Genomic DNA, 17,253 nt, shown 5'->3' with positions numbered 1-17,253 from the left:
AAAATACTCTGAATTTGCACTAAAAACGTGAAGGGATATTGGAAATAAAACAACATTAAAGCTATTCAAATAAATGACCTCGGTATGTTTTATAATGCAGCTATGTTATGTATCCACTTACTTTTAATACACTGAATATATCACTGGGTATATGAATAATTAACTTGGATTTACTATAGTCCATCTAGAGGCAGTTGTAAAACAGCTGCATGGAGCTGAGTGTACATATTTTTTTTTCCCCGTTTCTGCTCTGAATTGGTTTTGGGTTGGGGAGAAGAACTAGTAAAGGACTGTGTGCAAGACAAGGGCTGTGAAAAGCTGGTATTTTCAAATAGAAGCTGTCAAAGAGGATGTATTTGTTTCCCTGAACTTAACAATAGTTTATGAAAGCTGTTTTGGTGTAAATGTTAGACACTCAGAATATGCACTCACTGTAATGTTATGTTAGAACATAAGAAGTTAGAAATTGAAGTAGACTTGAGAAAAATATTGACCATCTGGCTAGATTGTATTTATTAGATGATTAATTAAATTAATGGTATGCAGAAATAAACCTTTGAATAGGAAGTGATTGGCAGTGTTCATTTATTTTTTTTGAAGTCTGCTGTGTTAGTAGCATGCTGATTATTTAGATCATTTTAAAGAACTGTTTGCTTATTCCACTGATAATTCTATAAGGCTTAGTGAATTTGATTAACAAGTTGTCTTCTGATTCTAGAGTTACTTTGTTAGAGCTGATAATGTCAAAAGTGAGTGAGAAGAACTCAGTTACCAGCGAAGAAATGAATGTGTTCATGAGAATTGCTGACTTCCTTGCAAGCTGTTTCCGAGATAAATGTGAAGCTGTACTCAAGTTAACATCTGCAGCAGATGCAGAAGATGAGGTATGACTAATTAAAGCAAACAAGCAAATAAACACAGAACTGGAATCTGAAATGGGTGAATCTTCATTGCCACTAGTACCTAAAATCAGTTACTTCTTAACCACATTCACAAGTTTTATTTACACTGGAAAAGCAATGGTAGGGTTCACAAGAGAATATGTAAGACAGCAGCCTAATTTTGCTTTTGAGGATGACTAAGGATCTGATAATTCGAGATGGAAACAAATCTACCACAATGGTAAAGGTTTCAGAATTTTAAAAATGTTCAAGTTGTCACATGCTTGGATATCTTAGTATCATTTTTTATTTACTAGGGATCATTTCTATAGTTCTTGTATGTCAATTATATTTTATTCAAAGATGTATCAGAACTTAAAATATTTATTTCATAAGTGGAAAGCAGCATCTCTTTTTTTTTTTTTCTTCCTTAAAATTGGGGTAAAAATTAGGTAAACTCTGTTTAGCAGTACTAAAGTAAGTAAATCTTAGGGCTTTTTTGTTTGTTTGTTTTTATTAAATAACTGTTGGTCATTTAATATTTCATTCATTAGTAAGCTCCCAAATACTTTTGACAATGGACTATTCCCTGTTTCCCAATGACCTGGGGCTCTTTGGTGGGCCTTGCATGCTTCTAACAAGGTGATACTCCTGCGGCCAGCTTGGGTCCACAGCATCAAGTTGCAGAGCTTGGAGGGTTCTTAGTGGCAGACAGCTCCTGTCTCCTGAGCACACAGACACTTACCCCAACTCCAGTCCAGTTGGAAGAAATCTATTATTGCTTCAGACTTAATGAACTGGTTCTGCTGAGGATAGCCACAGTGAATTCCCTTTGCAAGCTAAATAGGAAGACTTCTATAGGTCACAAATGGCTTGTGGGCTGCATTTTGGAAGTATCTGATGCAGAGCTGCGTTCTGGATGGCCTTGTTTTATTTCCTCTTTATGAAGTATCCAAGAGTTGCTGGCTACTTGCCACACCATACAGTACAGTAAGGAGGTTTAGGCTATCTAAGGGTAGAGAGATATTTTCAAATAATCTGGTGTCATGTTATTCCTTTTAATTGCAACAAGCTGCTTGAAGTCCTAAAAATGCCTTTGGGAGCACAGAAAACAACTGACACTGTAACTTGCAGTGACCTTATTTGTGTTGTGCTAGGTCATTGTATTCTGAGCAGGTGGTGCCAGTAATATTTGTCTCAGGTCTTGATGGATGCCTTTCATATTGCTTTACATCTTTTCAGCTTCAGGACAAGTTGTTTTTTTTAAGACAACTAGCCAGAAAACTCAAAGCCTGAGAAACCAAATACACTTCAGTCAAGCATATGCTTAGTTAATCACCAATCCTTGCCAATTAATGATGCTTTGTTTCAGAAGTGTGATTAAAGTATTTTCATAGTAATTCAAAAAATACACTTAAAAAAGAAGTAACAACTAGCTTTCGTCTTGACAGATGAACCCTGGTGTGCTGGAATTGCTGCCACGCACGTAGTTGGAAGCATTTTATCATTAAAGGATAACCATTAATCTGTAATAGTTTAATTTGTAGAAACTCTTCTCAACAGCTGTCATAACTAGAATTTAGGATAAAAGTGAAACATATTTATCTTTCTATGCTTTTACATAATCATGTTAGTGCTGTGCTTCCTGATTTTTTCCTAGTTTATGTAGGTGCAAGATTTTTACATGTATGTTGAGAAGTGTTATGAAGAGATACCAAAAACCACCTTAGGAGGAGATGATAGCTGGGTGTGAAAGCAAAAGAACACACAGGAATCTTTCCTTATTTGTATAAGGAGGACAACTTCCGTTTCTCCCGCTCTCCCTGAAACTCAGCTGACTGCATAGTCTAAGTTACAAAACTTAATCGACTACTTCTGGAAAATGTATCAACTTCTCAGCTTCTCAGTAAGAGGAAATATACTGAGACAATTCTATCTTTTTGTATTCATTTTTTTTTTTTTTTTTTTCCTTTTTAATCCTATTTGGTTCCTTTCCAAGAATTGTGGTTTCAGTTCTTAGAAAAAAACTTTTGTTTGTGCCCAGTAGAAGGAGGTCTCTGTCCAACTTGAAGGTGCTAGGACAGCAGTATTGACAATATTACAGTGTAACTTCCCCTGCTTGACACTGACTTTTTATCCTTCTCTCATATAAACATGACATATGATAAGTTGAGCACCAATATTTGGTGGGTAATGTGGGTCATTTAATGACCACAAAGAAAGTCATAAAGAGTTGAATAAAGGGAGATAAATGTCAAGAATAACTTTTAAGAAGTTTGTGTTATTTGTATATTTCTTATATATATTTATTCATGACACATGCTTGCTGTGGAAAAATAAAAAAACTTATTAAAACTTTCATACTAAAAGTGATGAAAAATTGCACCAATTTCTCATTGATTAGGTAAATATTGTAGGTTTTGTTTAAGAGTTAACTTAAAAAGAAAAAAATTGTACATGTAGGGTTTGTCATTAAAAATACTTAAGGCAACATCTGTGATGTTAAACTAAACTCTGCCTGGACTTCACTTTGGCCTTGAAGCCAAGTGCTTTGATCAGGCAATGTCTGTACTAGTAAGCTGTCTTAGCCTCCAAAACTAGGAAGCCACATTTGAAAACTGTCTTATGGGAATAGTCCTTGACCTGGCCTGACTCCCCAAATGTCATCTCAGTTTCCAATCCAGTTTAATTTGTTATATGTAGACTCTGCTTTTTTTTTTTTTTTTTTTTTTTCCCCTAAGGAGCCTCAGGTCTTGTAGCTTCCATCTTAAACCAATGAAAAGCTAATCATATGCTTCTGCAGTGCTTAAACCAATGTTTAAAATAGCTTTTCCATTATAAGCCTGACTTCAACATCAGTTTGGTTTCACTAACTTTCAACTATACTTGTAAAATAAAACCCTTCCCTTGATTTTGAGTTTTCATCTCTTTTTAAGAAACCATTTTCTGGGTCTCTCTCAAAATGTATTTATTTTAAAACTTGTCAATCATTTCCTTACTCTTCAGATTATAACCACATTAAGATGTCTGTCAGACTTCAAGATATTTTGTTTTTTTTCAATAGCATCTTGTTGTTAAGCTTGATAAGAAAGCATACTACCTTGTTGACTTTCTTTTCTGCAGGAATAGAGGAAAAAGAAACCCAGGGGAAAAATAACCACAGAGATTTGTGGGGTGGGGAGAAAAGGAAAAGCCACACCTTAGTTGTAATGTCAGCTGCTAAAGAGCTTGTTTTATGTAAGTGAGCAGTGGGGCACAAGTAGGCAGTAAGGGCTGTTGATTTATAATTGCCTATTGTTACTAGTTTGCATTACAGCTGTGAAGCACAACTCTGCCCAGAGGGGTTGTGGAGTTTCCCTCTTTGGAGATGCTGAAAAGCCTGGACATGGTCCTGGGCAACCTGCATTAGGTGGCCTTGCTTGTGTTGGGGTGGGGGAATTGGATCAGATGACCTCTAGAGGTTCCTTCCAACCTAAACCAATTTGTGGTTCTGTGATAACTTTTTGTTGCTCAAAGGCAAGCATTAAGCATATGAGCTGAAAGAGTCTTTTGGTTAAGCTGCTGTCTTGTTACAATGCAAAATGAGATGAAAAATGCAAATATTGTCTTACTTTGAAATACAGTTGGGGTATGCAATGTTTATGCTAGTACAGTGACCAGTTTATTCAAAGACTGTTTTGCTGATGTTAAAAGCAATTTATTGAATAACTTAAGGCAAGATGGATTGTACGCCTGTGTGAGGAATAAAGTAGGAATATGGTTTTAGCATCTGGACTGTATAGCTATTTGCTGTCATTTAAAGACTGTTGGAAAGGGCAAAGAATGAATATAATCTTAGTCCTTAATCAGTGAACAATGGTGCCAATTATTTAAATTATACTATATTGTTAGTTGGATTCAAAGTATTATGCTATTGGTATGTAAACGTCTTTTTATCCTGGTTATGAAGAAAAAAAGACACCCAGGAATAGTTAATGAGACCTATGTCTGAGCCTTTTTAGGGCTACTTCTAGCTTACATACTGTACCTTCCATAGAATTGAATTATCTTGCAGTCATGATGTGGTTCTTGAGTAATATGCGGTGTTCAAAATTATGCTGTTCACTCCTAAGGTAGTTTCTGTAAGTGCTGGATTGTCATTCTAAGCACGCATCAACTCAACCCATGAGAAAAAATAGTTCTCTGGTTGAATAAAAAATACGCAAATAAAATTGTGTGTCTCATACCTAACCAAAATGCTGCATCTATGATCCCAATACTGTTTACCCAAGAATAATGTAAATTCTCACAGCTAAAGTTCATTTGACCACAGAACTTTACAGAATTCCTGCGGATAACAAATTAATGTCCTGCAGGCGGTGTTTGTGTCTTTAAAGTGGGATGGTCCTACTGAATAAACTTAAAGAAAACATTTATACAGAACTAATTTTCTCAGCTAGTAATTTTCTGCCTTTGGAAGATACTGTGTTTTTGTTTAAAAAAAAATCCCATATTGCTCTGTTTTGTTTTCCCCATGATTTTTCAGGGCACGCTTAACACTCTTAGTAGAAAAATGAATTAGTGCAATGTAATACATTATTGTAGAAAGATGCCCTTATTTTAGGCAAATTTATTCCTGGCAGTTGAGAAGAACTGCAAAGAAACTGAGGTGCTGAGAATTCCCGTCCTCTAGTAGATTGTCGTATTTTTATGTTCTTATGTGATCCCTCAAAACATTTTCAGAAATGTAGTTTTCATCTATAGGAAGCTCTGGTTACAGTTCGACTTCTTGATGTTCTTTGTGAAATGACATCAAACAACGGCCAACTAGAGCATCTACAGGCTTTGCCTGGTTTGCTTGAAACAGCAATAGGTAAGTGAAAGCTGCAGAGTTCATTAGGTGTTGCATGGCTTCACATCATGTTGCTCAGTAAATGAAAACATGTTTTTTCACAACTGGTGGTAATTATGATTCTGACTAATTAGGATTTATTTTAATAAAATAAATAAGAGATTGAATAAATCTATGTTTTCAAATATTTGATTTGTTCTTGGAATTTTTTTGCTGCTCTACTTGCTCTGTTGACCGCTGTTACCCAACAGAGCCTTTATTCAACTCTCAGCAATACGCTATTTATGCAGTAAGAGTTGTGCAAAAGGACAACAGCTTCCTATGATCTTCCACTGACTGAATGTGTGTGGAAGAAATTCCTCAAGAAGAAGAAAAAGGACTTTTCTATGCCTGTTCCAATCTGTTTCCCAAATTCCTGAAATTAAGTACAATTTGAAAGTTCTTAGCCAAATTTTGTGAATTTGAAAGGTTAACTTAAAATAAGCTTTTTTTTTTTTTGCCAAGAAACAGCAAACTTAAGGTTTCTACACAAATAAAAGGAAGCCAGGATGGTCCAGAAAGACTCTATATACTCAAGGAGGAAGGGGGATGTGTATATGTATATAAGTCAGTGTATGTACGTATACTGACTTGTGCCTTTCTAAACTGTAGCACTTTCTGAGGCTGACACATGGTACCATTTTCTGAATAACTTGTAAAAATTTGACGGATGTTAAAGAGAAATGTTAAATATTTTGCCTTAAAAATGGCTGAAAAATATGTTAATTATGAATATTTTGAGATAGAGTGTCCTTGCTGTAAAAACAAAGCCAAAAAACCAACAGCAAAAATCTCTATTTCACGACATGTGAATAGCTTTGCCACTTACATTAAGATGACTGAAGTATGGTATATTTTATGTTTGTGTGGTTTGAGGAAATGCAATATTGTGCATTGTATCATCTGAATGCTTGTATATGCAAAAGAATTTCAAAGAGTTGCGGATCAGTAAGTTTAGCAACCAGTTTAGGCCAGTCTTGCTGTTCTTCCACCTTTTTCTGCACTGAATATGCATTCCTCAATGCATTTTACCTTGACTATAATAAAACTTGATGAGTTTTATTGGATTTGTTGTGTTTGTTCTTAAATCTTTTCTTCTGCTTGTCCCCCTTAAGGGACGGGCAAAATGTTTGGAAATACCACAGAATTCCTACTTTGTGTGTAGGAAAATAGAAAGATCATAAGGAAAAAAAGCATGCAAAGTGAGCGTGATGAGAAGTATGCAGAATAATGCTTTTTCTGAATTTAAAAAAAAGCAAGCAAATTTCCATGAAAGAAGATCAGGTTATCAGCTACTTTCCAATGACATTATTTAGGGGCTAGTACTCTTTGATTGTTTCATTCTTTCCAAAGGTCAGGAGATTTTGGTTTTCCTAGTTCAAAAATTGGAACAAATATAAGTGATAACTCTCGTATGGGAGGCCACTAGGCCCTATTACAGCTTTATATTTAAAAATACCAAAGACTTAGTTAACTCCAGATCAGCACAGAGATTCTTTATTCTTCTAGGTCAGCCATTTGTGAATGAACTAATCCTATGAGGACTTAGAAAGTTTCTTTTAATTTAAGTCCAGGAAATCTAGTGTACATTCTGCTGTGGATGTTGTCACATTTGGAGCAGAAAGAGCATAGGGTTTAATTACTAAATTGATCAGTGATATAACCTGTTTTTGCTACATTTTTATTGTTCCAATGAAGTTGCCTGAAGCATCAATTTGTTATTCAGTTGCCTGAGGGACCGTGGCATGCTGGGCTACCTGTTACTATTGCAGGTTGCTTTAAATGAAAAGTACTTCTTAATTTTTAAGTATTGGTACAGCCTTTAGTGAATTCACTGCTCAGCTGTATGAATTCTCAGATATTCATATGATTTCAACTTTTCTTCATGGTCTGGTCTTTGTAGAATGTTGTTTTCACAGATTATGAAATGTACTATATGAGCTTCCCTTCTTCCTGGTTTCTCTTATGACCATCTCAGGAAAAATAAAATAAAATAAAATAAAAATAAAAAAATAAAAAATCCTAGTTGCTCTAACTAGCATTTACCATACATATAAATTACTATTTCCCAGTTGACACAATTATGACAGTCAGTGTTTTATCATGATGCATCAAGGTGCTAGATGTGCTAGAAATCCTTTCTCATCCTACAGAGCTGGAACAGGATGGAGAAGAAAGAAAAAAGTAATTCTATAATTTTTGTTGATGTGAGAAGTTTGAACTAAAACAAGTTTTTCTAGAAATTGTCTTTTTTAAACCAAGAAGCAGATTGCACTTATGATGCCAGAATTATCAACAGCTCACAAGTTGTGACTGTGAAAATAAAGATGATTGGAACCAGCCTTCAGCATTCATGTGTAAACTATGTAACTGTGTGAAAAGGATTCCAGAATACCTTCTGACCTTCATGGATGGCCTTTTATGGTATATAGTGACACAAATTAAGAAATAAAAATTAAGGAAACTTGTAAAGGTCTTTTGATATATATATTCCTAAATGTATGAAATTATGTTGACTGTCTTGAATGAAACAATTAAGAAATGGTAGTAAAGCTCTTTTCAAAGTAATACTAATTTTCATTTGGTAATTAAATAAAATGTTCTTGTTTTCTGTAGATACCTTGAGATTAACTCATCTTGCTGGGAAACAGTCTGTAAATATTTTCACTGCTACACATGCAATGACAGGGCAAGAAGAAATTTCACATCCAGCTGTGGGTTTTAAATCTCATCTCATTTGTTTGATTGGAAATTTGTGTTACAAAAGTAAGGAAAACCAAGACAAGGTATGTTTATGCTTTTTTCTCACAAAACCCTCACATGTGAACAGATGTCTACATTAATCTATGACTTTAATTACTGATTAAAGTATATTGTTGTTCTACAAATAGAGGTTAAAACTGGGTTTGTAAAAGAGGTGATTTTTTTTTGGAGTGTACTTGAAGTACTGTAACAGGTATGTTAACTTTTTAACAGTGGTATAATGTGTGCCTGTCTACACTTTGCATCATTCCTGTAGACCGTAAGTCAGTGCCTGATTTCTTTATTGTTTTCATATTTACATGTTGTCTAAAATGTCTGAGACTAAACTTCAACCTCACTTTGAAGGAAAATAGGTGGAATTATTGCACAAACTTAATTTTAATCTTTAAATTAGTCCCTATTAATTTTGTATTTCCCTTTAATTTTTCATGCCCTTTAAAAAACGTAGGTCTGCTTCCTTCAAATCACTTTGATCCCTTTATCTTTGGAATTCCTTTATGGAAAATCAGTTTTGCTTTCCAGTGAGGAAAAAAAGGGGAACAGCAGAATGTTTTTAATTATGAAACTTTTTCTTCCAAGACTTTTTAGACTAACTTACTTTCAGCAGGAAATGCAGTAATTAAAAAATGTTGTCTTATGGTTCATCTGAGCACTTAAGAAAATCAAACAGGTTGCTATGTACAGGGAAATATGTACACAGATCCCTTTATTTCATTATTTTATTAATTTGAATCAAAATTTTCACCTGCTCTCAAAGAAGCAGTTTTTAGGCTAGAAAATGAAAAGCATACAAGAAAGACTGTATCAAAGAATAGGTAGTGAAGATAATTGAGTACTTTTACTTCCCTCTTATGGTGCTTAAATGAGGCCCATGTCAGCAAGTACTAAAAATACAGTAATTAATACTGGTTATTGTGCAGGAAGTTGCATATGATGAGATACTGAGTCTAATTCTGTGTTACCAAGGAGCTATCAAGATAGTGACTACTGAAAAATCAATCTGCTAGAAGCTTGTTTCATAAATATTTTCTTTGTGATTTCTTCATTTTACAAAGATGATGCTTTCTTTTGTACTGATGCCATCAAATCCGTTTTCAACTGCTGCAGTGTCTACCAAGGCAGACATTTATAATCAGCAGTAGGACATTTTGGTAGTGTATGACAGGCAGCTCCAGTTTAGTCTTTTTATTTTTTCCTAGAGGATGGAAAGATGGAAAATCTGATAAATGCTAGCCTGTTTAACATGTGATAATAATACAGGCATATGGATGGGAAATATGGTAATGATGATCCCTTTTCCCATTCATGTTTCTGTATAGAATAAAGAATTTGAATACTTCTGAAAAATTATTAATCCTGTTATATGCTCTTGTTTAGCTCTGCCTCTGACCCTTTATGATGTAATAGGTAAATAATAAGATAAATAGGTAAATAAGTAAATGAAACGTGTTTTTGTGGAATACGTTATGATATTGGGGGTGGGAGGTGGAGCTTGCTTTCATTCTGAAAGTGTCGATTCTACTACTTATGTTCATTTTTGCTGGCATTTTCAAAGGCCCCTGGAGCAATTAGGCATGCAGACAGTGATTTCAGTGGAAGCTGGATATTAATTTGCCTTAAACTGCCTGCAAATATTATTGCTTTATACTGTCATGAAAATTACTTAGATTCTTGTGTGTGATATCATGGAATGCTATTTGAGTGCTGTTGAAACTTTAGAAATGCCAACAGTATGATAACATGTATACCTTCAGTATATCTCATGCATTTTACATTTCTTCTAATAAATGCACTTACCATTTTTAAGGCAGTGTCCATACATAAACACATGCTTGTGAAGATGAGGCAAATAGCCCCCATCTCACTGCAGAAATAAGAAAGCTGCAGTTTTGAGATGTGAATAATTTTTTCAAAGTGATGCATGTATCATACCTAGAACTGAATGGAAATAAGTTGGCTCCTGAGTTTTTAAGTCCCTCTTCAGACTCCCTCTTCACAATAATATCTCACAGTGTAGGTCTTATTTTTATATACAGTACTGAATCTACAGAGCAAAAATAACATAAAATGCAAGGTAGGTTGTGTTTTATATAACAAAGCAAGTATCTTATCAATGTGGCTGAGCCCTTGGGCTGTTGCTTTTGCATGACTTAACTGTGGCACAAGCTGGGAAGTGACTTCCTCTTCAGTCAGTTTTGCTGTTTGGCTGGCATGAGACGATCACATGTGGCTTATGAAAAACTGTTAAACAGAACTGTTAATATCCTGACTATCTTTAACGAGCTGAGGCTTTCACACTTATTTTCTCTAATATTTCTCTATAACTTTCAGTCCCAGTAGACCTCTTTTCCCAGTAACAATAATAAAGCATTAATACATGCAGTAATCACACCCTAATAATAAAAGCACTAGTGTAATAGGAGCTATGTGTTTTAAACAGTGTAACCTTAGTGATCCATGCATGGCATTGGCCTGCCTGAGTTGTTCTGAAAATATAAGTAGCTCCCAATGACTCTGGGCTCAAATGGTGGGTTGGACTAAGCTGTCTGAGTGGACAGAGTTGCATTGCTGTTTCTGTGGCATCTTCAAGAGCCAAGTGATAACCTGCATGTTCTCTGGGAAGTGGGTCTTGAGCCAGTCTATACCTCATGCAGTACGTGTCCTGAAGGATGACAGTGCAATCCTACTGCATGGAGAACTAGTGACAGTTCTGTTGCTTTAAAACAGAGAGTGCCAGTAGTGGTTGGATAATTACTCTGCAAATGCTTATTCTCTGTCTCCATTTGTGATCTCCACCTGCTGTAAGAACAATAGTTGCAGGGTCTTAGTGTAGTGTTTTGGCAGTGGTAAAAAAGCTTGTAATACTTTGGAACAGCAAAATACCTTACCAGTGCTTTATTACTTGTTCATTTTGTTTTAAAAAGTTCTTTGTTTTTATAATGCATTCTTTAGCTTCTACTCTGTTAGAATTAGGAATGCATTTCTTCCAACTTTCTTCCTCGTAGTTTTACTTAGGCTATTGTGACAAGTTCTGAAGATATAACGGAGTGGACAGAAATTCAAGCTGTAAACTGAGATGCAGTTATTAAAATTGGTCTTGCCAAGCTTACTGCCCACTTCCATGTTTTGTTAGGCTGGATGGATTGGTATTTGTAAGAAAAGTGTTTGATAACATGTTCAGTTTGGACTGATGCAAGTTGGGTACATGCTGGCAGCAGTACATTCTGGCATCTCTAACATGCCTTACAGCAAAAGGATTGTCATTGTTTTACTGAGGTTTTACTGAGTGCTGTCATAATTAAGAATAAGCAACCAGTAATATGTGAAGTAACTCTTTATAAGGTAGGATTATTTCCTTTTTTTCTTTTACTGAACAGTCCTGAATTGCAGACATATTTCCAGGAAGAGGAGAGAAGAACAAACATACAAACAAAAATGGTTGTATGCAAGATACCAATTGTTGAGCTAATTACATGTTGAACTTGCAAAGATCCTGCACTGGGTGTGCAGCTCCGTTCTTTCTGTTCTTCGCTGTAGGAGGAAAAGCTGTCAAGTTATTGTCATACATGTGGGGCAGTCCTGTAGCTTGTGATTTGTGCTTCTTTCACAAAGATGCATTTAATAAAATATACAGGAAGGAAGGAGGTGAACTCTCAGACTGACCAAGGAGTGGAGTTTTGGCTGGTGGTTGATGAAAGTTGTTGTGAAAAGGAAAGGTGAAAATTCCACCAAAATCACCTCACATTGTTTGCTTTGCCTTCTGAGCACCTCAGTGTTGCCATGTGGACATAATTTGTGCTGTTTACTTGGGGAGATGTCTTAGGCATTTATTTTCAGATGACTAATTTTGTTCCCTATTGTGACACTGCTCTGAACAACCTTAGTAACTTTCCCTAAAGTGTTGTTTATATTGTTAGATGTTTATGCAGTGTAACTTGTTTAAAATAACTGATTTCATTTAGTAGGAAATGTCATCGGTACTTGAATAATCAACAGAATAATGGAGACATTACTCTGCATTGTTTCCTCCCTCCTCCCTCCTTCCTCCTTCTTCTTCTATAAAAAGAGAGGAATTGCCTAGACTTCAGTCACATAATCTTGCTGGAGTTAGTAAATAGGGAACTGAAAGGAAGTAGAAGGCTTAACAAAGTTTAATTTCCATCTTTATTCACTCTTCAACTCTACTTCACTGTTACATCTGAGATCAAATGGGGGAATCTGAATCACCTGGGGTTTCTGTCAAGTGAAAACCATCACTGAGGGATGCAAAGTTGTCTGGAGTAAACTAAATGTGAGACAGGGGCTGTGTTCATTGCAAAGGTGAATCAGCCAGCTGGCAGAACAGCAGCATGATGAGACCATTTTGTACAATTACCTTTTGAGAGAGATCCTGAAGGGAAAAATTGTGGTATTTCTGAATGCAAGGGTAAGCCTAACTTAGAAATAACAAAGCAGATAGCTTGGGTTTGGAGCTGTAATCTGGTTGTGCTGGCTTTGATGTCTTTCACTGTCATTACTGATATGATAGCTTATTAGTATTTGCTTACTTTGTCTAGCAGTAAAGTTGATATGCTGGGCCAATTTGATACCCAGTGAGAGATCTCTATCCCCTTGTGGTGGTTTTACCGTGCTAGGTAGCTGAACACCACAACCTCTCTCTCACTCTCTCTCCTCAGATGAGGAGGGGAAGAAGTAACGGAAAGAAAAACTCATGGGTTGAGATGAGGATAATTTAATTAAAGAGAAAAAAAAAAATATTAAGGAAATATTATTAATTAAACAATTAAACTAAAGGGAAAAAAGGGAAAGGGGAAGAGGGAGGGGGAAAGGGAATAACAAAACAAAACAAGTAAAAGCTATGTGGAAATGCAGAGGAAAGAAATTATTCTCTACTTCCCACAAATGAGCGATGCTTGACCACGTCCTTGAAGCAGGGCTTCAACACACGTAGCTGGTGTTCGGGAGGAGGACAGACATTTTTGCAACAAGAGCCCACCCCTCCCCTCTTCTTCCTTTTTCCACCTTTTATTGCTGAGTGTGACATCATATGGTGTGGAATATCCCTTTGGTTGGTTTAGGTCACCTGCCCTGGTGATGTTTCTTTCTCACTTTTTTGCCCACCCCCTAGGAGGGTTAGAGAAAGTCCTGATGCTGTGCCAGCACTTCTCAGCAGCAGACACAACACTGCTGTGGTACCACTGCTGTTCTAGCTACAAGTGCAGAGCACAGCACTGTATGGGCTGCTGCAGGGAAAGTTAACATCCTAGCCAGACCCAGTACACCCCTGCAGACTGGTGAATCTGCATGGGTATGTTTTTGAGATGTCTCTTCTTAATCAATGTGACACAAACAAAACTGATCACTTTAGAAGGAAAGAAAGCAATCCATATCCTTATGCCAAGAACATTTTGGTTAATTGGGATGCTGATGGACATGCTGATAGGATATTGATTTCAGAATGTGTTTTATTGGTGATGTTATTTTGTTGTTTCCATAGCAGAAAATATAGAGTAGTTTTTGGTATCTGTGACTGGCACCTTCTTACCTAAATGGTATCATTCTAATAACGTGAACAATTTGAGGCAAAATTTTTTGACATGCCTGTTTATTATTTGAGGTGACAGCAATAGTTCTGCTAATTTTTTTTTTCTTCTTTTGTCAATGCAACGGTGAGAAAGGAAGGTGTTGTGTGTTTGTTTTTTTTTTTTTGTGAGAAAAGGAAAAAAAATGCTTCTACAGTTTACATTAATCTTAACCAAAGTAACAAGTGAAAGATTTAGATGTTAACGTAACTTGGATTTTTTTAATATACATTTAAGACAAATTGTTTTATATAAGACTTGTCCCTTAATTTGAAGACTGTTCTGCCTGAAAATATGAACAAGATTTGTCTTGTTTGGAAGTCAGTTTTCCTTTCTCTCCTTCGCTGGGGCAGGGTGTGAAGTGAATCCAGTTTGAATGCAATTAGAAAAAGATGCCAGTATTCATAGATCAAATTGTCACCATTCAGGTTCTTAACTTAGTCCTCTTGCTGTAGTGACTGTAAAATAGAAGGTTTCAAACTGAAGACTAATATCTTGCTTTATTTTTACAAATGGCTCTTTCTCACCTAAGTTTGTCTTGAAGATTGTATGTGCTTATCTGTTACAGTTGTTCAGGTTTAACTTAACTATTTTAAGTAATTATATTCCTCCCGGCATGGCATGGGAGTATTTGGAGTTTCTTACAATGAAGATCATCCCACATTTATATACAGACAATGTTGAGAGAGGGAGAATAGAATTAAACTGCTGATACATAATTTCTAAAGGAAGAAATCAATGTGTTTGTTTTTTCCTAATGTAAAACATTCCTAAAATAGAAGCATTTATTGGTTTAAAGTTGAGCAAAAAAGGGAGGAGTCTTTTGGATATGAACTCTGTAAAGTGATGAACTGTTGTATGCTTAACCGTAAAAATATGCAGAGTTTCACTGATTGAAATGTTTGGATGGGACCATTCTGGTATTGTAGCTATCTGTATGTTTTGAGGCTTTGCTAAAAGAAGGTTCAGGGTGCTGCAGGACTGAGCCCTTTAACTAAGTTTTATCTAGCTATAGCACTGTAAGACATTAAAGCTTAAAATCGATTTTCTCACAAAAGTGCTTTAAAAGCCTAGGTTTTTCTATGGAAATGAGCTATGTGCCTACATAGTATTGAGATATCACCAGTAGAAAGTTTGAGGTTCTTTAACGTATCTGTTGCAACATATAATGTAACTGTTTCTAGTCCTGTTCCTATATGGATTTTACAGAATCACAGAATCACAGAATTTCTAGGTTGGAAGAGACCTCAAGACGTTAGTCTTCAGCTCTTATCCCAATCAGAAAGTCTTAGTGCAGTGCCAAATCCACTAATGATTTTTATCCACGTGCTGTAGACTGCTTTTAAAAAAGTAATTAAAAAAAAGAGAGATCTCTAAGTGGTGGAACAATATGAGTAATAAAGTGATGGTGTTTATTCCCTGAGATCAGAGATGCATGCCTCATGCAGTATGATTTATAAAGTGCTGAATTCTATGCAAATGTGATTCATTTGTTGTTAGAGACTAATACTATGCTCTGTTCTGTTATGTTGCCCCTATGTAGGCAACAAGTTAATGGTCAATCATGTCCTGTCCCTACTCCCCACTCCCCTCCACCAATGTTTGGCGATTGATCCCGTTGACCCAGTTGCTCCTTGTGACTTGTACATTTTGACCCATTACACTTGAAGCCTTGATCCTATAGTGCATTGAAACTTTCCTCTTGCAAATAACTCAGGTGCACTAGGTGCAGTCACATTTTCATATTAAAGATAACTTTAATAGCTCATAATCTATTTTTGTTGTTTTTTTCTTAGCTTTTATTTTAAACACTTTCCAGTTAGTATATAAATTGTATACGCACATCTTCACTACTACGTACATCTTCACTACGTATGCACATCTTCACATATTGATTGTCTGGATATCCTCAATGATCAGGTCAAGGTTGGTATATGCAGAGTACCATATTTCCTTTCTAGTACTGATTATCATTGGCCTGCTTCATGTGGAGGATTACTCTAATTATCATGTAACAGGTAAAGGGGTATATAAATCCATATATTATGTTCTCAAGAATCATAGGCTGAGACTCTGACCAAATATTGAATATACACAAATGTAATCTAGATTTTCTTCTGGCTGTGTGAATGTGGCTGTTGAATATTGGTTTTATGCAACATACATTTGCCAGAAGCAAGAACAGAACTTGGGTGTTATGGAGTAAAAGAAACATTGTGCAAGGCGGATTGTTCTTTTGATGTTCATAGTGTTTTAAATTAAGATGTTGGATTGCTCTAGAAGTTTAAATCAAAGCAATTAATTTTAGTGGAGAGGAATGATAGAAAAGAGTAAAATGGCTAGATGTCTTCTGAGATTCAAAATTAAAACAAGATGACTGCATACATTTCTAAACAGTCAGTACCAACTTCTAGGCCTCTTGGCCTGTTCTTTTTTTCAACCCTGTTTAGTGTTGAACCTTATTACCATAGTGGTGCAGGGCAGGACTCTTTTAAAGTGAAAGTTCAGTGTGCCGTAGTCAAACAGTTGTTTCCATACTTTTTTCAAGCAGTTATAATAAACACTTATTCCAAGTGCTTGAAGCTGCATATGTAACACTGATATTTAACGTGCCTGTTCAAGACAAGTAGCTTGTGGACTCATTTTAATGCAGACCAAAATCTAAAAAGATACTGACCTTTATAAGAAAGAATTCTCAGAAGTTCCTACAACTTCTCAGTCTAGTAGGCTGAATGATATTCATAAGGCACGTGGCAGGCATGAACTAAATTCAGTGTTTGCTGGAGAGCATTTCATTCTGTTATAGGCTTTTTAGACTTGGTTTATAGAACAGCCTGATATAATACTTACCTGGAATGTGCACTGTGTGACAGTCATTGTTGCCTGGAGTCATCTCTGTAAAACCAGAATAAATCAGCATACCTGTATAATGTGCGGGTCATAGTAAGATGTCCTTGGATTTTGCAGGCAGTTCTTACAGTGTATTACTATTACGCTCATTATGACACAAATAAGTGTTCTCTTGGGCTTTACAGCCACACTCTCTCTTCAAGAATAGCCTTGGCATCTTTTGAGCAAATGCGCTGGTGTAAAGTCCACGGAAATCAGAAAATGTCTTTACTTTTCTCAGCTGTCTCAATCTGCCTGGTTATTTCAT

General features: G+C 35.9%; 1 protein-coding gene across 4 annotated transcripts in view; it reads left to right on the top strand.

Annotated features, from left to right (window-relative positions):
* Nucleotides 1-17,253, top strand: part of ATXN10 (ataxin 10) — a 108,783-nt gene that overhangs the window by 49,235 nt on the left and 42,295 nt on the right. For 3 of the 4 annotated variants that reach the window (XM_035309502.1, XM_035309492.1, XM_035309483.1), the window contains 3 exons: nucleotides 719-884; nucleotides 5,625-5,733; nucleotides 8,368-8,537. In XM_035309502.1, the coding sequence (XP_035165393.1) occupies nucleotides 719-884; nucleotides 5,625-5,733; nucleotides 8,368-8,537 (445 nt within the window). Of the gene's footprint in view, nucleotides 1-718; nucleotides 885-5,624; nucleotides 5,734-8,367; nucleotides 8,538-9,713; nucleotides 9,795-17,253 lie in introns of all 4 variants that reach the window. The other variant, XR_004746055.1, reaches the window with a different exon arrangement.

The sequence above is a fragment of the Oxyura jamaicensis genome, chromosome 1, assembly GCF_011077185.1.
Source record: "Oxyura jamaicensis isolate SHBP4307 breed ruddy duck chromosome 1, BPBGC_Ojam_1.0, whole genome shotgun sequence".
Lineage (NCBI taxonomy): Eukaryota > Metazoa > Chordata > Aves > Anseriformes > Anatidae > Oxyura > Oxyura jamaicensis.
Note: the sequence above shows the minus strand (reverse complement) of the source record. Positions and strands in the feature narration are given on the sequence as shown.